A 23,412-nucleotide genomic window follows, 5' to 3' on the forward strand; every position below is an offset into this window, starting at 1 on the left:
TGAGAACAGAACACAGCTCCCTCCCTACGCGCCAACACACACACACCTGGAAAAGGACACAATTCCCGCCCCACGCACCATTAACCAGCTGCTGTGCATCCGGGAGGCAGATGACCAGCGTGGACACACAGGACAGCACGTGCCTCCAGTTTACCTCCTGCGTCTCCAGAACGTCTTGTAAGTGGCCCACCAGCTCCTCTGGGCTCAGGATCACAAAGAGCTGGAAGCAGAGAGTCAAAGCTGGACCTTCACCTCTCCCACTCTACGTCAGATACAACCTGGACTCAAAACACCTGCTCATGCTGACCCCCGTGGCCAGCACCAGCTAGAGGGAGTTCTCCTCTGAGGCTATGGTGCTCTGCCCTAGTAAAAAGTTCAGTCTTGGACCTAGATGGTCATCCAGCCGGGGACAGCTGTGGCTGTGGTGTCTCCCAGGACCCCACTCCATGCACTCACCCTGCGGTACAGGCCACTGAGCAGAGCGGGGGTCCTTGCAAAGCTCCACTCTCTCTGCATCTGAACGGCATCGGAAACTTCATTCAGGAGGAAACACACAGAATGACAGATCAGCAATCATCAATGTTCATTGGTTCAATGTCAATCAACCACCGTGTTTTAATTTGCAATTTTCCAAGTGTATGTGAACTTCACTGTTTCATTTGTCAACCATTTTTTATGTCATATTCTTTATCATACATATCTACTAAATATCCTCCAACCCATCAGTTACATTTTAATTATTTGGCTTTCAAACTTTCACTGTGAACAAGCAGTGAGGACGCTGTGGAAAGGATGGCAGGTGGAAAAGCACAGGTCAGCAGGCCCAGGCCCTCTGCTAGAGCAGTGGCCTCTTAGGAGTTTCCTGTGCCCCAAGGGCAGGCATGTTGGGAGCCATGCAGACCTGGAGAAGGCTTGGGTGCTGGACACCTTTCAAGAAGCCATGTACCCATAGGAAATGCTGACCTGAGCCACTGAGACAGAACCCTGGAATTCACAGTATGAGCAATGTTTTAAAAACCTACCTAGACTTCCCTGGTGGTCCAGCAGCTAAGACTCTTGGCTCCCAATGCAGGGGACCTGGGTTTGATCCCTGGTCAGGGAACTAGATCCCACATGCCACAATTAAGATTCTGCATGCTGCAACTAAGACCCACTCAGCCAAATAAATATTAAAACAAAACAAAACAAAACAAAACCTACCTAGAAAAGACAAGAAGGCCTTCACCCATTGCCATTCTACTGTGGCAGTGGGTGACACTTCAATTCAAACTTTCTTTATGGGAAAGTGTTACTCTCAAACAAGATGTTTAATGACAGAAGACTGTCCTTCCAGTGTTAACACCCACAGTCTGAGTTCCCGTCAAGGGGAGCACCAGGGCTCTTGGACCCACCTTTTAGCACAGGCTTGTGGGTGAGGATCTGGGTCAGAGTATGACAGAACCACCTCTTCAGAGTCTCTGCTGAAAGTATACTCTGGCACATGGGTCCACTGAACACGCCAAACCTGTAGACACAGCAGAGGCACTCAGGGAAGGGACCCTCTAGGTTCCCATTGCCTGGCTCATCCGAAAAGCAGCAGAGACCTGCAGGGCCCCCACTCCAGACCCCTGGCTCGGGCATACGGGCTGGCTTTGCCCACACCCTGCCACGCTTCCCTGGCAGACCTGCAGCCTGGCTTCCATGCTGCAGGTGGAAATGGGATCTAGAGGGGCATCACTCTACAGGACCGGATGAAAGATAATAGTCACTGTCACAGAGAGAAACAGGCAGGTCAGACTGGGGGCGTGGAGGGCCACTCCTCCCGGCAGGTTTCACAGGCCACAGGAACCACAGCTCCGCCCTAGACCACAAAGCTCTCAACCACACCCACGTTCCTCAAGCCAAGGACGCCATCCCGACACGAGAGGGAAGGAAAGATGAGGGCGCATAGAGTCACTGACAGGTGAGGAGGGACGGAGGCTGGGCCTGACAGTGGGGCGCCCCTTAGGGGAGAGAACTCAGGGTCCCAGATGCCATGTGACCTGCCTGCATCCCGCATGCAGTGAGGAGGCTCTGGGTGGGAGACAGGGCGGAAGGCACCCAGACAGGGCGGGGCCTCTGAATTCACTGATTTAATCTGGGAGGCTGTGATCGGAGAGTCAGCACATGATGAACATGCACACACATACAACACAGCTGTGTGCTGTAGCTGCTTACTAAGTGCTGAACCACACAGCAGGCTGAGGACTCCTGATGTCATAGCGGGGAACAGGAGCCAGGAGCAAGGTAATTAAGAAGGGGAAGGATGAACAAAGCACAGAAGCCACCCAGGGAAGAGCCACAGTCCAGGTGGCCTCAGCCCACGATCCCCTGAAGCAGGTTCGGTCCCCAGGAGCATGGGGCACGCCCCCACAGAAGCATATACAGGTCCTGCTGGGGCAGCATGGCAGGGCAAGGCCACCCTGGCTTGGACCCTGAGGACCCAGGCCTGCCCCCTCCTCACACCCGGAGGGGCACAGTTCTCACAGGAAGGGCCCCATCTTCAGACGGTTCCTAGCACTTTGAGCTGTCACCACAATGGCGAAGGATCACGGAGCTCTCAGGAGGGAGAGCACAGCTGGGACGCTCAGCCTGTAGGCCCACCCCAGGAACTTACCAGCAGCTCCCCGCCTTGTATGCTGGGGACCCCTCCTGTAGGCCAGCTGCCATGGCTTCGAGAGTGGCTGAGGCAGAAAAGAGACATCAGCATCATATCATCACATCTGTCAGAAACAGCCTTGACCAAGTGCTTCTGGGCAAGTCAGGTCATGGACCTCCAACCCACAATCCCTTCAAGCTACTACGCGTCTTGGTGGCACCAGACTCAAGCCTTGAAAATCCACCCGAATACACAGATAGGAGAGTGCTTTCCTAACAAACCATCTAGCTGTTACCACCACCGCTCTGGAGACTAGATGTGAAGCCAGCAAAGCTGGTCTCCAGAGAAGACTGCAGTGAGTTGGTCAGTTTGTACCCCATCACAGCCATCAAAGGGCCTCTGGAGGGCATGACTGAGCTGGAAAGGCAGGAGCTACAGGAACCCCAACCAGCCGGGCCCACAGGGCCACTCACAGGCCAGCATCCGCTCAAGAACAGTAGCGGCGATCTGTGGGGACAGAACACTGCAGTCAGCTGTGTGCAAGCAAGCCTGCCATCACCCCAGATCCAGTCTCCAGACCCCCTTGGGGGGGTCTGCCCAGGACACCCCTCCCCCTGTTCCCAAGCACTGGCCCAGAGTCTGGGAGCTTCAGAAACCAGCGACATAGGGGAGAGACCACTGCCCAGGCCCACGCCCTCACAGCTGGACTCAGGGAGCACCCCCATATGGGGCTGCACACCCAAGCCCCTCATCCTGTGCCCGCTGCCCAGAGTCCAGCTCCACTCGCCTGGCACCCACCTGGGCCATCTGAGCTGGTGCCCCGTCTCCCTTCAAACCCTCGCTTTTCTGGAATGCTCTCAAAACAAACATTTGCACAAGATCTGAAAAGCACAAAAGCAAAGTGTTTTTGTGCACTGTGATCGCTGGACAGACCACCAGCTTCAGAGAGTCTGGGAGGGCAGGATTTGCATGAAGCTGGAACGCTGGCTCTGGGCACGGGGGGTCCACCAACTGCATCCACCAGACCCAGCCAAGCCTTCCCTAAGCCCACTGCACAGAAAGGGAGACATAGCCGGTCAGGTTTATGGAAGGATGTTCTCACTTGAATAAATTTCAAGAGGGTTTCATGTGTCCTTTCCCTCCTACACCAACCAAACTAGGACGCTTTTAGGGCCCGAAAGTGTTAAACTGTGGGGAGAAGGACAGGAGATGGACTCAGAGCTTCTGACAAGGTTACCATCAAGGGACTGAAATTAAACAGTTTAAGCTTCATATGGGAGCAGACTGCAGGATAACTCACATCGCAGAACAGTTTTAGGAAGAAGGAACGCCCCTTCCGCAAAGGAGACTGAACAAGCCCCACAGGGAACCCTCTCGTCCAGGCTTCCATTTACTCATGGGCTGCACTCCTCGGGGAGGATGGGGGACGGCAGGCCTGCTGACCCGAGAGCCGCAGGGGCCGGGTGTCTGAGTGAAGGGCCACAGCAGGCAGCCCTGCTCACCCAGGGTCGCCACATTCAGAGCACCTCAGGTTCCTGCCCAGTTTCCTCTCTGCTTCTCCGGGGCACCTTCTAAAATCACCAGTTGGAGCTGGGCCTCGCAGAGGCATGGATACTGCGCAGGTACTAGGAGCCGACTGTCCTCCCTCTCCCGCCCGCTTGGGGCCTGGGAGGCAGGACAGGTCATCCACGGAACCCCTGCCTCTGTGCTCAGAAGGCCACCATGTGCCCGTCCTCAATATAGCAGCTGGCCCACCCATCAGGCCAAGAGGCTGCTGGCGCACGCCCTTGAGGACAGGTGTGCCTGCGCTGACTTCTGCCGGCTTTCCACACCCTAAGTGCAGCCCGCTGTGCTGCCCTGACCATCGCCGAGGGAAGCACCCGCCTGCGCCATGCACTCACCGGCAAGCACAGCCCTGGCGACCTCAGCGTGCTGACAGGGCACCTCTATCTGCTCACACAGCAGGCCCAGGTCCTTGCAGAGCCAGACCACCACGGCCTGGGTGTCAGCGCGGCTGAGGGCAGAAGCACAGCATCCCGTTGTCTGTCACACTCACGCCACCAGGGAGCTGAGGCCACAGGCAGCAAGCCAGCACTGCTCAGCCCCCTGCTCAGCCCCCTGCCCAGCCCCCTGCCCCCACCACTGTGGGGCCAGCCAAGTAAAAACCATCACTTTTCCCACATAGTGTAGTTACTTGGAGTGGCTTACTATTGTTGGGGGAAAAGAAAAATCTTAATAACAGTAATGAGAGTAGTAATAATGGGCTTGGCTCTAGACCAACAAGGGAGTATCTGGCAGAGCAATGCTGGTTCGGGGGCATCGCAGTGGGTGGGCAACTCTCACTTGCCGGGTTTGTATTTCCATGGTGACTAATGATGGTGAGCATCTTTTCACGTGCTTGGCTATTGGCGGATCTTTTTAAAATTTATTTTTATTTATTTGGCTGTAGTAGGTCTTAGTTGTAGCCTGCAAACTCTTAGTTGTGGCATATTGAATCTAGTTCTCTGACCAGGGACTGAACCTGGGCCCCCTGCCTGAGTGCAGCATCTTAGCCACTGGACCACCAGGGAACTCCCTGAAAGATCTTCTTTAGAGTATTGAAATCCTTTATCTGCTTTTTGACTGGATTATTCCTCTTCTTATTGTTGGACTAGAGGAATTATCTGACTTGTAAACAGTTTCCTGTGTACTCTTTTCATTGTCCTGATAGTCGCATGAACTTCAGGTGTCACATCCGAGAAACGCCTGCCTGGTCCAAGCTCATGAAGATTTACCCTTAGATCTTCTTTCAGGAGGGTTATGGTTTTACCCCTTAAGTTCAGGTCTCGGATGCACAGTTAACTGCTATCTGTAGTGGAGGTAGGGGTTCAACTCCATCCTTCTACATGTAGATATCCACTGGTCCGAGCCCCACTGCTGAAAAGACCATTTTCCCCCCATTAAATGGTCTTGGCACTGCTGTCAAAAACAACTGACCATAAATGTATGAGTTTACGTCTGGACACTCAATCCTGTTTTTCTGTATGTCAACTGTTATGCCAGGACCCCGCTATCTTGATAATGACTCTTTTGTACTAAAAGTTCTGAAAACAGGATGTGTGGCAACTTCCCTGGTAGTCCAGTAGCTAGGATTATGTGCTTCTACTTGCAGGGGCCATGGGTTCGACCCCTGGTTGGGGAATCCCACAGGCCGCATGGCAGGGAAGCAAGCAAGAACTCAAACAATCAATAGAGTAGGTGTGACTCCTTCAGGTTTTCCCCTCTTTCTGAACAATTCTTGGCAATTCAGGCTCCCTTGCATTTCCATATCAGCACTGGGACAAGCTTGTTAAAGTCTGTGAGCAAAGCAGCTGAGACCTGAAGGACACGTACTGGGTGCACAGGTCGTGTTGGTAAGCAGTGCCATCTTGATAAGAATGTCTGATCCAGGAGCCTGGAGCATCTATTTAGGTCTCAGCTTCTTTCAGCATGTTTATAGCTTTCAGTGCACTAGCCTTGTTCTTTAACTTTTTCTTTTCGATGCACTATTAAATGATTTCTTAGTTTCACCTTCAGGCTGTGTGTTGTTATCGTATAAAAACAAAAGTGTGCTTGTGTATAGGTCTGGTACCCTGCGACCACACAGAATTCATTTATTCACTCCAGAACTTTTGGTGTGGATTTCTGAGGATTTTCTATATGCAAGATGATGTCATCTGCAGACAGTTCCAGTTCTTCCATTCCAATCTGGACGCCTTTTTATCCCCTTTGCCTAGTTCCCTGGCCAGAAAGTCTGGTGATACTGAACAGAAATGTTAAGAATGTTCTTGATCATACAGTCTGCAGTCTCAGTATGATGTGAACTGTGGGTTTTTCTCAGATGACCTTTATCAGGTTGACACGTTCCCTCTATTTCCAGCTTGCTGAGTGTTTATCGTGAAATAGTATCCGATTTTGTCAACTGCTTTCTGCTTCTATTAAGATGATCACTCTTGTCCTCTATGCTATTAATATGTATGTTAATTAACACTCAGATGTTAAACCAACCTTGCATTTTGGGGATAAATCTCCATTATCATGTGTTTAGACCCTTTTTGGTTGCTGGATCCAGTCTGTAAATATTTTGCTGAGTTTCTGCATCTATATTCATTAGAGACGCTGGTTGGTAGTTTCTTGTCCTTCGGTCTCTCTGGCCAGCTTTCCTGTCAGGGTACTACTGGCCTCATGCAGTAAGGTGGGGAGTATTCCATCGTCTTTATTTTCTGGAAGAATTTATGAGGAACACTGCATTTCCTCTTTAAATGCTTGGCAGAGTTCTCAAGAGGAGCCAGGACCTGAGGGTGTCCTTGTGGGAAGCCTCTGTATCATTTAATAGTGACTTGGTTTCCTCTCCTGTTACAGGTCTATTCAGTGCAATCTTTTGTATCTTTCTGGAAATTCATCCATTTCATCTGTTTTCTAATTTATTGGCATAACACTGCTCACAGTATTATCTTACAGCGCTTTTAATTTTCTGTACGGTCAGCAGTAACAACCCCCCTTTCATCTTGATTTTGGCTGGCTGGTCTTCTTTTCTAGCTAAAGGCTTATCAATTTTGCTAACATTTTCAAAGACATCTTCATTGATTCTCTCTATTATGTTTCTCATTTCATAGATTTCTGCTCTAATGGTTATTATTTCCTTCCTCCTTCTTGCTCTGGGTTTGGTTTGCTTTCCTCTCTCTAGTTTCTTAAGGCCAAACTTTAAGTCACTGACTTCAGATCATTCTTCTAATATAGGCTTTTGCAGCTATAAATTTCCCTCTAAGCCCTACTTCAATAGCACCCAATATATGTTGGTATGTTATTCCCATTTTCTTTGTTACGCTATTTTCTAGTTTCCCTTGTGATTTTTTTTGCCAATCCATTGATTATTTAAGAGCGTGTGGCCTACTTCCCAAACACTGTGGATTTCCCAAATTGTCTTCTGTGGATTCTTTTCAGCTCCTCTGTGATTTGAGAAGACACTTGTATGGATTTCACCCTTTTAAACTTATTCCCACTCTCTCTAGGGCCTGACCCATGTGGCCCCCTCCTGCAGACGGTTCCACACTTGAGAGGCAGTGTGTTGCTACCACTGGGTGGGACATGCTGCAGGTGTCAGATACGTTGGCTGGTCATCACCAGTCTGACCACTGGATCGACCCATTACTGAAGGCTCCAATTAGTACGGTTCAAAGTCCATCTCTCCCTTCACTACTGTAATGTTTTGCTTCATATATTTGGAACTCTGACATTAGGTGTGTGTGCTAGCAGATAATGGTTTTCATGCAGTCAAACTAACCAAACCTGCATAACTTCTGGATGCGACCCACACATCATGGAACCACTGGATTCAATATGGCATTTACCACTGTGCCTGACAGTCCCCCAGACTAGACACTCTGTGTTTCTTCTGACCAGAGGACAAACACCTAAACCTCCAGCCTTCTGTTGACCAGAAGGCTGCCTTGAGCAGGGCCGGCCAACCACTAAGGCTCCTGACGCTTCTCACATCTGGACAGATGGCAGGCAGTGTGCCCGTCCACCTGGCTCTGCCTGGACCACCTCTCCTTCAGCCCCTCCACTTTTTGCCCCTCCTCCCCTTGTTTCTCCTAACTATATAGGGTTGTTCCTTTGTAAAACCCCCTTTCTGACTCTTGGTGGCATTTTGGGAGGTAACAGTTGCACACATTTTACCAGTCATATTTACCTGAAAAAAATATTTTATCACATTATGTATCTCATAAAAAAAAATTACCAAGTCTCTGCATGATGAAGATTTCAATTATAACAACGTTCTCTTTAATAAAGCAACTGCTTCTCTGGGTGATTTTTGGTTTCACATATACATGAGTCATATTAGACTAAATTACAAAAAGTAAATCATGTAATATTAACTTTATGTTACATAAAGATTTCATTTTAGCTTATTTCAATGCTAAATAATCACTGGTTTACCTTTCCAGCAGCTCTGGGATGCTTACAACATTTTGAACGTGAAGACGCCACACAGCTTCAAGCAGCAAAGAATTCTGAAGAAAGTGACAGAACTATGAGTCCTTCACCCACACCTTTTCTTCTAAGACATTCAACTTATATGCCTAAAGATGTGCTTTCCTGAAAACCAAGCCTCCAACACTCACGTGACCATCTGAACCCCCATCCCCACCATGATCCTGCGTTCAGGCCCAGGCTCCAGCTTAACTCACCTCCAGGCCTTTCTCCAGGGTGGCCAGCACAAGACCCCACAGTGTAGCTGGTCACGCCAATTTCTTCTTTCTAGGGCCCTTCAGTGGTTTCTCTCCACTTTCAGGACAAAGGCCCTCCGGTTGCAGCCCTGACACGCCCCACCCCTTGGACATGGTGCCCCAGTCTGACTTGGGCCCCCACACCCACTCCACCCTTCTCTTCACCCAGGAATTCTGACTCAGGCCCCACCCCCAATGAGCTTCTTCCTGGAAGCCTTTTCTAACCACCCAATCAGACACCCTGCCCACTCTTCTCTGCTGCCTGCAAACACCCGGACCATCACAACCCTCATGCATTCAGCTCATTATCAGCAGGTGCTGGGACCATAGTAAAGCCTGACAATCACCTGAACTCTAGATAAACGCTGGATAAAAGTGGGGAAAAAACCATGAGTGCATCACCACCCTTGGGTTTCTTCTTTGCTACATAACTGACCCGATTTAGTAACTAAGCGATAACTTTCAACTGTAAATCAACTGTGTGCATCCTGTCGCTCAGTTGTCTCTGACTCTTTCCAACCCCAGGGACTGTAGCCCGCCAGGCTCCTCTGTCCATGGGATTTCCCAGGCAAGAGTACTGGAGTGGGTTACCATTTCCTTCTTCAGGGGTTCTTCTCAACCCAAGGATGGAACCTGTGTCTCTTACGTTGGCAGTGGCTTCTTTACCACTGCACCACCTGGGAAGCCCTGTCAGTCAACTATACTCCAGTAAAAACGTCTGTTCAAAAACCTGTAGGCCTACTGAATTTATAACTTTTCAAAAAACAACAGATAAGGGAATTCCCTGGTGATCCAATGGTTAGGACTCGGCCCTGTCACAGTCTCGGCCTGGGTTCAATCCTTGCTCCAGGAATTAAGATCCCACAAGCTGTACAGTGTGGCCAATAAAAATAAGAATAACTTTAAATTACGTTTTTCTAGTTTACTACCCTGGGAAATTATTCATCATAGTACACCTAAGAAGGCATAACATGATGTTTCTGTGTACAGCCTATTCTAATAAATACGACTAATGGTGGGAGAATACTGATAAATACGGTAATTGAGGGTCCTTCTTCCCCATTCACAGAGACACTTGCTGAAAGCTTTCCACTCCAGTCTCTGTGATTAACAAGACGCTTGCTGGAAATTCCTAACAGAACCTGGGGATTCTATTGGCTCCACCAAAATGAACAAGATACTGCTTGAAAATCCTGGAATCAGAGTTACCATCTCAACTTTACCTGTGCTTTCCATAATTCTTGACAGAAGTAGAGACGGGAAAACATGCTCTGTGCTAATAAGTTCTGAGCGATCTCCAACAAGGACGACAATTTCTTCTGAAAATAAATTAAATCCTTTCTAAGAAAGCATATTAAACGTCCAGTTTTCCCAGACAGATGAACAGCAACAAGCACAGTCCCCTCACTCGCGCTGTATCTTACCCTCTGCTCTGGTGTCAGCAGCACTTTGGGAGGGGGCCTCGTGTCTGCCTCACAGATCCGCATGAAGCCAGATGCCACCACCTGGCTGGACAGGACAGCCACCGGGATGCCCAGCCGTGTGGCTTGATCCCCCAAAGCAGAGCCTTAAAGACAGAACTAAATATGGAGATACCCAACAAAATCTACTGAAGGAGACTGGTTAAATGCCTTCTCTTAAGCTCTAGCACTGCAGAAAACTGCCTTTTGAAGGGGAGAAGAGACCTGGGGGACACAACATATAAAAGAAAGGCAATTTCAGTCTGGTTGAAGATCTCATGATGGTCTGGGGCCCCTGAAGCCTAGGGCTGCATACCCATACACACACATTTGGACATTATGGGTGACACAAACAGGGCGCTTGGCAGATGGATTCTCTTTCAATTTAATTTTTGGCTGTGCTGGGTCTGTAATAAATTACAGAAATTGAAAAAAGAAGAAGTGGAGCCTGAAGATGTGACTGATTTACTGCAACCTCGTGATAAAGTTTGAAGGATGAGGAGCTGCTTCTTATGTCTGAGCCAAGAAAGTGGTTTCTTAAGATTGAATATAGTCCTTGAGAATATGTCAAGCAGCTGCTCAGATGACAACAAAAGATTTAGATTATTACAGAAACTTAGCTGATAAAGCAGCAGCAGGATTTGAAAAGACTGACTCCAACTTTGAGTCAATCTTTGAGTGGGTAAAATGTTATTACCCAGCACTGCAGGCCACGGAGAGAGAATCTGTGAAAGGAAGACACAGAGGACTTCACTGTTATCTTGTCTTAAGAAATGGCCACAACCATTCCAGCCTTCAGCAACTTCTACCCTGATCAGTCAGCAGCCTCAACAGTGAGGGAGACCCTCTTACCAGTAACAGAGATTATGGCTCTCTAAGGGCTTAGACGATGGTTAACATTTTTAGCAATAAAGTCTTTTTTAAATTTTAGCAATAGAGCATTTTCTAATTCAGGTATGCACACTGTTCTTTTAGACATAATGCTGTTGCACACTTAGTAGATTACTGTGCCATGTAAATGTAACATTTTTATGCACAAGGAAATGAAAAAAATCTGTGGGACTTGCTTGCCTGCAACACTGGCTTCCCAGCAATAGCCCGGGACAGCCTTCATCTCCAGCTGCCTTCTGCTCTTCCCTACCCAGCATGGCCTGTTCCTGCCACTTCCAGAAACGAGGACCATATTTCTGTCCCATCTTCCCAGGGGTCACTTAGGTTCCTACTGTTCTGAGCCCGATGCACAGTCGCTGTTTTTAAACAAGAGCCTCAAAACAAGCCCCAAGTAAGCCACAGAAACTTGTTGTTGATGACCACAAGTATAAGTAAAAAACCATTATTTGGGGGAATTTAAACATATCTGCCTGTTAGAAGCACATCAACGTCACTTTACGAACAGCTCTGCCATAACGCAATATATTAAGAAAACAAACCTATAACTCACCTATCAATGAACTGGAAAGCTTAGTGTGGGCCTCAGGACCATCACAATCAATCAATTGGCGGAGACACAGCTGGTCACAGGGAGGATCTTCCACCTAGAAACCAAACACCAAGAACTCCACTTCAAAATTCAAGCCATGTCCTGAAGACAACCAAAGTGTACACAGTGCTTGCCTACTGTTCGATTCCCAAATAATCTGAGGTGAAAAAAATTTTAAGGTGAAACTTACTAAAACCTTTGAGAATTACCAGACTCCTCCCTGGACTATTCTACCTCCAAATAGATAAATGCTCCTCCCAGATACTCACGAGTCTTGCCAGGTGTCTCTTCATAAAGGTGATGCCTTTGAGAGGCTCAAAAACCTGCAACCCAAATGTGCTTACAAAGGCAAAGCCAACTGCCTCTCACCTCCAGAATGAGGTCATTCAGGTTTAGATGGCGTCTCAGGAGGCGAACGGCTGACTCTCTCACCTTCTGCTCCCCTTCGGGACTCAGTTTCTGCCTCTCAACCCTTCCCTCTAGGGAAGAAAATCAGTTTCACAAAAATTACAGCACTCCTTAAAAACTCAGGCAAGGAAACACTGTGACACGCTGTACCCCTGAAGGTGATGCACCCTGGAACGTTATGTCCATGGGACTCCTGCCAAAAACCGCACAAGCTTAATCTAATCCTAGGACATATCAGACACACCCAACAGAGGGGCACTCCTTCAAAAGCCCAGGTCAGGAAGACCCAGGAACTGTCACCCACGCAGGGACCAAGGAGAAGGGAGTAACTGACACGTGGGAGCCTGGACAGAAAAAGGACTTTACGGGGAAAACTGATGAAATCTGAGCAAAGTTTAGTTTAGCTGGTTAGGATTGTACCAAAGCTACTTTCTTGGGATTGATCCTTTCAAAGGTGACTCGGGCTGAGCGGAGCTGAACAATTACTGTCATCCAGGCTACTGGGGGGTGGGGGAGGTCAATCTTACGTCTCTACCTTCTGGAATCGCCCCTCGTGACCGCACGTAGGACAGAGTGGACAGAGGGCTGCCAGAATGGGAAGCTCGGGTGAGCGTGGAGAGATCAGGGCTCCGGGATCAGGATGAAGGGGGACGAGGATGGGCAGAAGAAGATTCGGGGGAGAAGGAGTCTTGGGGCCCGCGCCCACCTACCCAGCAGCTCAGCCCACGATCTCCTGCCGACCCCAGGCCCCTGATCCGAGGCGGGGACCCGGGCCCCGCGGGCTGACATGTCGCCAACAGAGCGCGGGGCCAGGGCTCTAGGGGTCCTACCCGCGCTCCCCTCTCATTGGCTGCGGACAGACGCGAGCGTCCATTGGCTGCCAGCTGCCAGGCCACACCCTCCCCGGGGGCGGAGGCTCGGCGGCCATCTCGTCCGGCGCTGAGGCGGCCATCTTGCAGGTGGCGGGAGACCGGCGTTAGCCGTGTCTGTGGAATTTATTTAGGTCCGACTGAAGGCGGAGATTAGCGGCGCTGAGTCAGACGGAACCACCGGGAGAAGACTGTGCCATCCCTTTTGCGTTATTCCTGTCGAGGTGAGCAGAGCTGTGTGTGAGGAAACAACCGACAACCCCAAATTCCGGAGACGCCAGAACGACGCCGCCTGTAGGGAACCGAGGAGAACGAGTCTGCGCTCGGGACTCCGCGGAGCCTGGCGGCGGTACTGAGGCTGCCCCTCCCTCCTTCTCCCCAGACTTGAGCGAAGTGTCACCGCGAGGCCGCGCACGCCGGGGTCGCACAACAGGGGTCTCCCACTGAAATCCATTTCCAGCCCCCTCGCCCCGCTCAGGAGGATGTGGGGAGGAGGACTGGAATCCGGGCTTGTAACCATGGTGACCAGCTCATGTCCCGGAAAGTCCTCTTGTTAGAAAGATGCTCCCAATATTCAGCCCACTTAGGAATTTACAGGGATTCAATGGGTATGTGCCTGGTCTGGGCGCAGACACTGACGTGCACCCCAGTCTCTGTGTCCAGGTTTTCAGGCAACGTGGTTTCCTCGGCCGTGAAGTCGGGGTGAGGGATGCCCTCAGACAGCGCTCACTGCCACCCGCTGAACCTTTTCCAGGTGGCCGGAATGTGCGTGCAGGCCATGACCACCACTCCTGCTGCCCCCCCGCCATGGGGGCTGTTGAACTTGAGTAAACAAGGGTCCGAGGGAGGTGGGCCTTGTGGGTTGCAAAATGTGGCCAGGAGTCCAACCCCTCAGTCTTTGTCCCTTCCATTTGGGCTGGTGATGACATGCGAGTGACATGATGCAAACAGGAGTTTGAAATGAGCTCATGCTGAGAATCAGGGAACCTTCCCAGCGACCCTCAAAAGAACAGCCTGAGCCAGCCCACCAAGGACCAAACATGGAGGAGAGGCAGCCGCTCAGCCAGCAGGCCCTGGCCAGCTGCCTGCCTACTGCCAGAACCTGCAAATTAGACCATCCAGCTGCCAGTGACCTGTAAATGAGGGGACAAGGCTGGCTGACACCAGAACTGCCACAGGCACATGATCAGGCGCTAAGCACACAGCTGAGGAGGGGAGCACCCACGTGGCCTTGTAAGTATTGAGAAGACCTTGCCTCCAGGCCCAGTGAGCAGAACCCTGGCAGGTGCATGTCCCCAGTTATGCATCTGGTTGAAAAGAGACTGTGGGGAGGCAGAGGCGGCTGAGATGGACTCAGGCCATCATTCGGCAGTGGAACAGGGGCTTGACCAGAGTGGTGGCCTTGAGGTGAAGAGAAGTGATGAGATCGATTCCTGCCTCAAAGGTTGATCCCCCAGCTGAGGAAGAAGTACAGAGTTTTCTAACCCGAGCCCATGGAAATGCGGAGATACACATATACACACAAGCACAACACACATGCACATCATGTTTGCATACATCATACCATATACTTGTACATCATATATGTACACGTGCATCATACACACAAACATCGTATGCATGCATTGATACACCATATGCACGTGTATGTATAACCTACATATTCACGTACACCATACACACACGTCATATTCACATACATCATACCATATACTCATATCATTTGTATACATGTGTTGTACACACAAACATGCATACATAGAGATGCCATATGCATACATGTATACATCACACATATATCATATACACACATCACATACTTACATACATCAGCTGAGAGGTGGCAACACTGGGAGGACGGTTGAGAATCAGTAACAGGACAGGCCCAGAGTTCAAGTGTGAGTGTGTCGGATTCAAGATAACAGACCCTGGATGGGGCTGCCAGGGAAGTAGGCTGTAGGAGCCTCAAAACACACATGCGCACACACACACCAGGGCTACCCGTCCCTGCCCATCTTGGCAGTCCTCACCCGCCTGCTTCAGAGAACAGTGGAGAGCAGATACCCAGTCATTGGAAGCATGTCAAACATGCCTTTGTCGTGACCCATGTGTGCCCCTGTGCTGGATGGACCTTCTCTGGGGAAGGGGCTGTAACTAAGTATTTCCAAAACATCATAGGAGCCTGTGCCTTGCCAGCATCTGCTGATAGTCTACATTATTTAGGGGCTGCTGCTGTTAAATCCAGAGAAGGCAATGGCACCCCACTCCAGTACTCTTGCCTGGGAGATCCCACGGACGGAGGAGCCTTGTAGGCTACAGTCCATGGGGTCGCTAAGAGTCGGACACGACTGAGTAACTTCACTTTCACTTTTCACTTTCATGCATTGGAGAAGGCAATGGCAACCCACTCCAGTGTTCTTGCCTAGAGAATCCCAGGGATGGGGGAGCCTGGTGGGCTTCCGTCTATGGGGTCGCACAGAGTCGGACATGACTGACGCGACTTAGCAGCAGCAGCTGTTAAATCACTTCAGTCGTGTCCGACTCTGCGACCCCACAAAAGGCAGCCCACCAGGCTATTTTCCTTTAAATTTAGTCATTTTTTTCCTCTTTCCTTCCTGTTTGGCTACCTTGGGTCCTGCTGTGCACAGGCTTTCTGTAGTTGCAGTGCTTGGGCTTCTTATTGCAGTGGCTTCTTTTGTTGCAGAGCCCAGGCTCTCCAAGTAATTGTGGCTCGCAGGCTCTGGAGCCTGCAGACTTCAGTAGTTGTGCAAAGGCTTAGTTCCCCCAAGGCATGTGGGATCTTAGTTCCAGACCAGGGATTGAACCCAGACACCCTGCATTGGGAGTGTGGGGTCTCAGCCATTGAACTACCAGGGAAGTCCCTGACTGCACTTTATTTATTTTTAAAATTTATTTATTTATTTAATTTTTGGTTGTTCTGGGTCTTTGTTGCTGCCAGTGAACTTTCTCTCACTGTTGGATTAACAGTGTAATTAATAAATTATTTATTGTTGGGTTATTTTTATTTTGTGACAAGTGGGTGCTACTCATCTTTGCAGAGCTTGGGCTTCTCGTGGTGGTGGCTTCTCTAGCTGTGGCACGCAGGCCCTAGACCTGCAGACTCAGTAGTTGAGGTGCACAGGCTTTAGTTGCTCCTCGCCATGTGGAATCTTACCAGAAATCTAACCTGTGTCCCTTGCATTGGCAGGCAGATTCTTATCCACTGTACCACCAAGAAAGTCACCTGACTCCATTTTAAATAAGGTTTCTGTTAATTTTCACACTGTAAAGAAACCCCCAATGTCACCAGTGGGAAGCAAACAGTGTTCTTGAGTATTTTCTCAGCTGCTGACCAGGAATCCAGAGAAAGCACCTCTGTAAGCACCCCCTCCTTGTCCCCTCGGCAGAACAGCCCTGTCTGCCTCCCCTCCATCGTAGTCTTGTGGGATTTCTTCTCACCATCTTGGTTTAGCTCTGGGTCCCCACTTCCTGCTAATACCAGCCTAGAAATCTGTAGTCATGCCCAGCCCCAGTGCCCTTCCCCCAGAGCTGTGTTGGCTCCTTTTAGAAATCAAGCACAGCCTAGCTGAATCCAGCACCCCTGGGAATTCATGGCCTTTATCATTATCCCAAAATAAACCTAAAGCACAAACCACAGCCTCTTGAGTTTCAGCTTTCCTCCCAGACCCCTGGGCCCTGCCTCTCTGCACGGATGGTGACAGAGAAGGCATTCAGGGGCTGGTTGCTCACAGCGTCCAGTGTGCACAGATCCCCTGGGAGAAGCCGACCTGTTTTTCAGGCTGAAGTGGAATTCAGTGCAAGCTGAGAGTCTCTGCTTCCTTTGCAACAGGTGAAATGGCTCTGCCTCTGTCTAGGGGAATTAACTGGCCTTTCATCTCATGTCTGACATTTAACCTAGTTGCTTATATGCCTGACTCACTCTGACCTTTGTCTCTGAACTCTCAGCATGCTCTCAGTGTGGCACCCTGGAGCCCTACACTGTCCTCCTGGAATCAGGTACGTGTATTCCACATGCCACCTGTATTTCCGGCTCTAACTTTTTGGCATCCAGGGGTCAAACCAGGATCTTTTAGTTTCTATTCTGCTAAGATCCTTAGATGTAGTATTCCTGGAGATTTTAGCCTCTGGCCAGTGGCAGTCATGAGCCACCCACCCCTCTGATGCTCTGCCCTGGCACAGACACTATCTGTAATCCCCTTAGCACGTCGGACACAGATAGTGGGAAAAGCAGACGTAACCAGTGGGGTTGTGTAGCCATCTGTCCATGTCTCACCTGCAGTGACCTTTGTTTCCCTGTGGCTGTTTGCCCCTGAGGACCTGGGGGATTCTTAGGGGTACCTGGTCAGATTTTTCAAACTGATCCCAGTCTTAAGACATGAACACTTAGTACTCAGCAAATATCTGTGAATGAACAGCCTACACTATGAGTATCTGGGGAGTGTGCTAGTCCAAGTACTGGTGGGTTAGTCACTGCACTGAAGGTTTCCGTTCTGACTCCAAGCACAGCCCATGGTGCCTGACAGCCTTCCTCGTGTACTGGACATGAAGGGTGAAAGACACGGCTTCAGGGGTGGGCTACGGCTGATCCCATCATTGTAGAAATGACCTGGATCCAATGCTTTCCCGGTTGGTTTCATGGCTGACCCATCAGTTTCTGTTTCTTGTTGAGACTGAACAGCTGGAGATACACTAGATTTTCATTTCTAAAATCCAGGGGGCAACTTGGAAGAACTGTTTCTTCGACTTAGTTCTGTGTAGTGTTATTGGTGGACAAAGAGCTCCATGTTTTGACTTGAAAGCCACTTTCTACTGGGATGAACCCCGTTCACATCTCAACCAGGCATCGTCTGCCCTCCCTTGGTGGCAGAGTTACCCACACGAGTTTTTATTAAAGTATGGGTGGGGCTTGGCTTTCCACTCCAGGAAGGAAGTGAACACCTTGACTCTGACTTGTAACCACTGTGTGTGCCCACCAACCAGATCAGAAACCACTGCATCTGGTTGATCAGTTTCGGTCTGGCAGAGTCACTCCATTGCCCTTTACTGACTAAGAAGCCACGCTTACACTCCCAGGCTACACCCGTGACACCCCTCTCGCTGCCACCACCTGCAGGCTGCTGTTGCTTGCCTGTGTCCATTTCTGGAGCTCATTTGGGACTTTTTCGGGAGATGTGTGAAAAGTGACCTGGCAGGAAAAAAACAAAATGGTTTCTAGGGGCATCTCGAGAGCTGCCTGATGCTTCTGTTTTCATAATTTGCTACAGCTAGAGAGACAAACCTTCAGATATTGAGATAGATAAGTAGAACCTAACAACTTTTTTTTTTTTTTAGTAAAACCCCAGTGTTGTACATCTTGCTGGCTAAAGTGCACAGGGGTCTCTGAAAAGATAATGACAGATCAGAAGTGGTCTTGTACCTTACACAGGTGATTGCAGGGCCCCTGGATCCGGTAGATGTGAGACATCACTATGCCAAGTACAAATCGGCATAACAGGTCTTCAGGTAGTTATTTTCAGAAGATTTTATAAGCCCAATTCTTATATGTCCTTGTGTCTAGAAAAGCAGTAAAAGCACTGTGACATCTGCTTGTGACTAGTACCAAGCCTCTGGCAAAATGTGTGCCTGGCTGTACATCCCCCTTTACTAAAATCATGTACATACTGACCTTCCCCTGCCTCTTAGGGGCAGTTCTGTGCAGCTGTCTGATGCTGCCTCGTTCCAGATAAACTTACAGTTCTCTTGGTGGTCCCCCGCCCCCCTCCCCCCCGTAAACAACTAGGTCCTTACCAAGGCCTGTCTCCATCAAACAAGACCCTCAGGGAACTTGAGGCCCTTTGAAGAAGTACCAAGAAAGGTACTTTTGCTACAACCCAAGCATCTTCCAGTTGAGAGTACTTGCCACTTTCTGCCCTGGGGCCAGGGTGCCCCTTTTGAGAGGCTCATGCTAGCAGGAGGCAGGGGGTGGCTCTGCCCAAGGTAGGAGCAGTGACCCTAACTTCCAGTGAGTTGGTGGTGGTCTGAATGGAAGACTACCTGCACGGAGTCTGAAAGCACCCCTTGTGTGGGTTCATGGGGAACAGCCACGTGGGGGAGGAGAGGACAGCTCCGTGTCCTGTGAGTCTGGGCGTTAACCTCACCACCATCTGGGAACTCCCCACTGTGGTAAGACACACCTGGAGGTTCTCCCTGACCTCTACTGACAACCATGGGTGGGGGTTCCGGTGGGTGAAGTTTAGGCAGAAGATCAGGTCTTAGCTGTCATGCAGGATCTTTCCTTGCAGCACAGGGACTCATGCTGTGCAGGCTTTATTGCTCTGCATGTGGAATCAGTTCCCTGACCAGGGATCAAACCCTGCGTCCCCTGCATTGCAAAATGGACTCTTCACCACCAGACCACCAGGGTCCCTAGACAGGAAGATTAACTTGAGTCCAAGTGCTTGCAGTTCTTGGAGCCCCCATGCTCCACCTTCTTCACAGTGGTGGCACTGCCTGGTTTCTGCCTGCATACGTGCCAAGAACCAGGAAAGCTGAGAAAGTGCCCAGCTATTGGACGCCAAAACTTGTACGATTGATTCATCTGTACAAACTCCTTTTTTTGGAAGATGAAAATGCCAGATGGGGTTATCTGAGAGTAGGGCCCTACGGGGCCGCCTACAAGTCTTCAATGAGGTGACATTGCAACTCTGCTGTGATTTCTATCTAAAGCTGTTGAGAATTCCCAGGAACTTTCCAGTCCCAAGTTCCACTACAGACCTGAGAGAATCGCCAGCATGGAGAAATTCAGGAATCTAGGCCATGCGCTATCCAGGGTGGGGACCGTCGCCTTTCTTGCCTCACCTACCAGTGCATTCTGGCCTTGTCACTCTGACCCAGTGCAACCAGGGCGGAAGAGCCCGCGGGGGCGCCTTTGAGCCGGTGCTCTAGGCCAAGGGTGAAGCGCCGCGCGCTGTTCCACGGAGACGCCAGAGCTGTCAACACTGACGCGTGTTTCCGCTGGAAAAGGGACACTTAAGTGCTTCCTTCCTCGGGTCTTCCTGGCTCTCTTCACGGAGTGGTGACTCCCGAGGTGACTTGGCCAGCTGGCTCTGCAGCACCGCCTGCCCCTCCGGGAGTCACAGTCCTCCGGCTCCCCCGCAGTCACCGGGGTGGGGCTTGGGCGGGATGTTGGCCTGACACGCGTGTTGAGAGCCTAGTGTGCGTTCGCGGGCCGGGCGAGGAGGACCGCGTCTCCGTAGGTGCCCCCCACCCCGGGCGCCCCTCTGCGGGTCGACCCTGCGCACCCCTGCACCCTCCCCCGGACTCTTCCGGAACCTCCTCCCGGCTCTGCGTTCCCCCAGCACCCTGATCCCGGCCTGTCCATCCCCGCCTCAAGCCCAGCTCCGCGCCCTCTCCCGCCTGCCCATCCCCTCCGCGGAACTCCCCTCCCTTCCCCTCTCCTGCCCTCCTCCCCTGCGCGCCTTCACCTGCGGCCGCTCGCGCTGGGCGGGGCCGGGCGATGACAAAGCAGCGGCCGGCGGCGCGGGATCCGCCCCCCGCGCTTCGCGGGCGCGCCGGCCCCGGCGCGGCTGTTATGGAAACCGGCCGGGCGCGCAGGCGGCGATGATGGGGCGGCCATGGCCCGGGCCGGCAGCTCCAGCGGCGACGCGGCGGCGGGCGAGCGGGCCGGGGGCGCGGGGCGCTCCGAGCCGTGGGAGCTGTCCCTGGAGGAGGTGCTGAAGGCGTACGAGCAGCCCATCAACGAGGAGCAGGCGTGGGCCGTGTGCTTCCAGTGCTGCCGCGGGCTGCGGGGCGCGCCGGGCGGCCGGCGGCGCATCCGGGACACGGCGGACATCCTCCTGCGCAGAGACGGCTCGGTCAGCGCGCGGCGGGAGTCCGGCGCCGCTGGTGAGGCCGGGGACGGGGTCGCTGCGGGGCGGGGGGCGGCGCCCGCGGCGGGGAGGGACTGCGACCCTCCCTCCCTCCCTCTGCCCAACCTGGCCTCGGACCCGGCGCCCCCTTTGCCGCGCCTTCTCTCTGCGGGACCCGCCGACCTCTCCCACTTCCGCGCCCCCTCTGCCGCACTGGGGGCCCTCCTCTGGCTTCTCTCTCTACTGGACTGGAAGGCCCTCCTCCCCCTCTCCCTTTTCTGGGTTGGGAGCCCCCCCAACTCTCCGTTGGAGCTCGGACCTCTGTCCCTCGGCTCCCCCCAACACACACACGCACACCTGGAACCCATCTTACCATCAGGGCCAGTGCTGGCTGGAGAGGAGAGGAGCTTTGGCTCCTTGGCCGAGGACGTTCCTCAGGGAGACCAGACTCTGCCTCTCCTGCCCGCTCTCCCCACCCGGTCTGCTTCCTTCTGCTCTGGGAGTCGGTCCCACCCAGTGACTGGTGGTGTGGATCGTTGTTGGACTGGTATTTAGGCAAGAAAGGAAACGTTTTGCTTGGGCTCTTTTTTGTGGGTCTGCCGATTTAATAGAGAAAGGAAAATGTAAGATTTGGGGAACAGCTTGCTTAGTATTCGACTCTTAACCATGAGCAATATTCAACAATGAAGCCCTTGAAAGATACTTGAAATCTTTGGAGAATGATGAGTTTAAGTGATTTTTAGCCTCTTTAAGAAAAAAGTTTTCTTCCCTGGAGAACCAGGGTGCTGGTGCCGAGCATACTACCCCTAAAACGGATATACCTGGGGAAGTGCACCGACCAGCTGTGTGTGCTGGAGAGGTGGGTTTGCAGAAATCCATGCGATGGGCCAGGCCGAAGCTAGCCAGTAGGACAGTTCCTTTGATAACCAGGCAATCTGCTGAATGCTTGCCACTCCTCGACCCTCAGTATTCTTCCACAAGCTCCCATCTCATCTGTGTGCCCTGTTCCCACCTCCCTAACACAGCAGTTGGGTGATATTTGAGAGTTGCTCTATTTGCACAAAAAGCTCTAATATATTTGTCTAGATGAAATAATAAGAACTGGACTCAAATGGTACTGTTTCCATTCTGCGCACAGGTAATCTGAGGCTCAGGCTTACCTGTCACACAGGAAGGGTTAGGATCTGGATTCAGCACAGATGCTCTCAGTGCCTGTGGACACCGTCCTCACAGGTGGGCTCAGAACATGGGACAGGGTGGCCTCGTCTCACCTGTGGGCCCTGGAGTCTGTATGTTCACAAAGAGCTTTTCTCTCACAACTGTATTTCCTCCTTGAAAGACCTTCCCTGTGTCCCTGCTCATCCCTGGAGACAAACAACATAACCCAGGGACTGGCTTCTGCCACCGCAGAACAGGGCTGTAAGGGCCTGCCTGGTCTGACCCTCTGATTTAAAAGGTGGGGAACTGAGGCAGAGAGTAGTAAGTGGTCTGCTGCCAGTCCTGGCAGGTGGCTAGAACTGAGGGCTTCTCTTTGTAGAGGAGTCAGTATTGTCCACATGGAACCACGATGGCCATCCTCTGGGGTGGTGGTCTTCTGGACCTGTCCACCTCTCCTGCCCACCCCCTCTTCAGCCCCTTCTTCCTGGTCCCTGCAGACCCAGAAGCACTGACCTGTACCGGCCTGTAACACAGGAGCCCAATTTCATTTTCCATTAGATACGATCTTTAGTTTCTGTCCATAAGCATGTCTTGTAAAGGTGGATGAGGTTTGTGACATGCTGCCTCTATAAAGACTGAGAAATAGACTACCCTGAACTTCCTCTTCTGTCCTTGTCGAGCTTTCGTCAATCAGCTGAAACTTTAGGCCGACTGTCTCCTGTAGGTAGCTAACGCAGCATTTCTCTGGGACTTGGGTGCTTCTTTCAGTGGATTCACTGCAAAAAGTGTGCTGTGATAGCCGTCAAGAAAAAGGTCACATGGGCCCTCAGTTCCCAGCCCCCATCATGAAGTTCTGGTAAAGCTAGGCATTAAGTCATTGTTTAAGATAATGGTAAAGAAAGCAACAACCAGGTACTTCCCCAGTGGTCCAGTGGTTGAGACTCCAGGATTTCATTGCAGGGGGCACAGGTTTGATCCAAAAGGAAAAAAAGAAAAAAATCAACAACCAAACTAAACTTTACCTGGGGAGGATGAACAATATTATCTTAGGACATGAGCAGGAATACTTCCCACTTTCTGCTACTTGGGAAAAGCTGACTTGAATAAACTTCCTAATCTCAACCTCTTCATAACTGCTTGGAAGCCCCCCTTCTTCAAGTGGGGAAAATGAAGAAACATGTTAAGTGAAGTTATTTTTAGGAGGCTATTATTAAAACTTCCTGATAGGCAAAGGTTTTGTTTTTTGTTTAATTAAGGCAAGAAACTCCATCAGGCAGCACAGGTGCTGACCGTTCCCTGAGACA

The 23,412-nt window shown here is 51.1% G+C and overlaps 2 protein-coding genes across 14 annotated transcripts in view; one reads left to right on the forward strand and one right to left on the reverse strand.

Moving 5' to 3' along the window:
* The window catches only part of FANCA (FA complementation group A), a 38,825-nt gene extending 25,793 nt beyond the window's left edge, over positions 1 to 13,032 (reverse strand). For 4 of the 6 annotated variants that reach the window (XM_042230793.1, XM_027977773.2, XM_027977772.2 and 1 more), the window contains exons 1-13: positions 12,924 to 13,032; positions 12,175 to 12,284; positions 11,767 to 11,860; positions 10,290 to 10,432; positions 10,089 to 10,184; positions 8,576 to 8,649; positions 4,519 to 4,631; positions 3,416 to 3,498; positions 3,091 to 3,124; positions 2,636 to 2,702; positions 1,392 to 1,504; positions 457 to 533; positions 79 to 220 (exon numbers count right to left, since the gene is read on the reverse strand). In XM_042230793.1, coding sequence (XP_042086727.1) covers positions 79 to 220; positions 457 to 533; positions 1,392 to 1,504; positions 2,636 to 2,702; positions 3,091 to 3,124; positions 3,416 to 3,498; positions 4,519 to 4,631; positions 8,576 to 8,649; positions 10,089 to 10,184; positions 10,290 to 10,432; positions 11,767 to 11,860; positions 12,175 to 12,284; positions 12,924 to 13,002 — 1,225 coding nt within the window. In that variant the 5' untranslated portion in view covers positions 13,003 to 13,032. Of the gene's footprint in view, positions 1 to 78; positions 221 to 456; positions 534 to 1,391; positions 1,505 to 2,635; positions 2,703 to 3,090; positions 3,125 to 3,415; positions 3,499 to 4,518; positions 4,632 to 8,575; positions 8,650 to 10,088; positions 10,185 to 10,289; positions 10,446 to 11,766; positions 11,861 to 12,174; positions 12,285 to 12,923 lie in introns of all 6 variants that reach the window. The other 2 variants (XM_042230794.2, XM_027977774.2) reach the window with 2 other exon arrangements.
* Positions 13,033 to 13,151: 119 nt separating this feature from the next.
* Positions 13,152 to 23,412, forward strand: part of SPIRE2 (spire type actin nucleation factor 2) — a 34,440-nt gene continuing 24,179 nt past the window's right edge. For 4 of the 8 annotated variants that reach the window (XR_006055909.2, XM_027977775.3, XM_027977776.3 and 1 more), the window contains exon 1: positions 13,152 to 20,987. Coding sequence is in view for 4 of the 8 variants with exons in the window: in XM_027977775.3 (XP_027833576.1) it covers positions 20,717 to 20,987 (271 nt within the window). In the remaining 4 variants the exon portion in view is untranslated. Of the gene's footprint in view, positions 20,988 to 22,134; positions 22,184 to 23,412 lie in introns of those variants that run through there. The other 4 variants (XM_060398289.1, XM_060398288.1, XM_042230797.1 and 1 more) reach the window with 4 other exon arrangements.

This window comes from Ovis aries, chromosome 14 (assembly GCF_016772045.2).
Source record: "Ovis aries strain OAR_USU_Benz2616 breed Rambouillet chromosome 14, ARS-UI_Ramb_v3.0, whole genome shotgun sequence".
Lineage (NCBI taxonomy): Eukaryota > Metazoa > Chordata > Mammalia > Artiodactyla > Bovidae > Ovis > Ovis aries.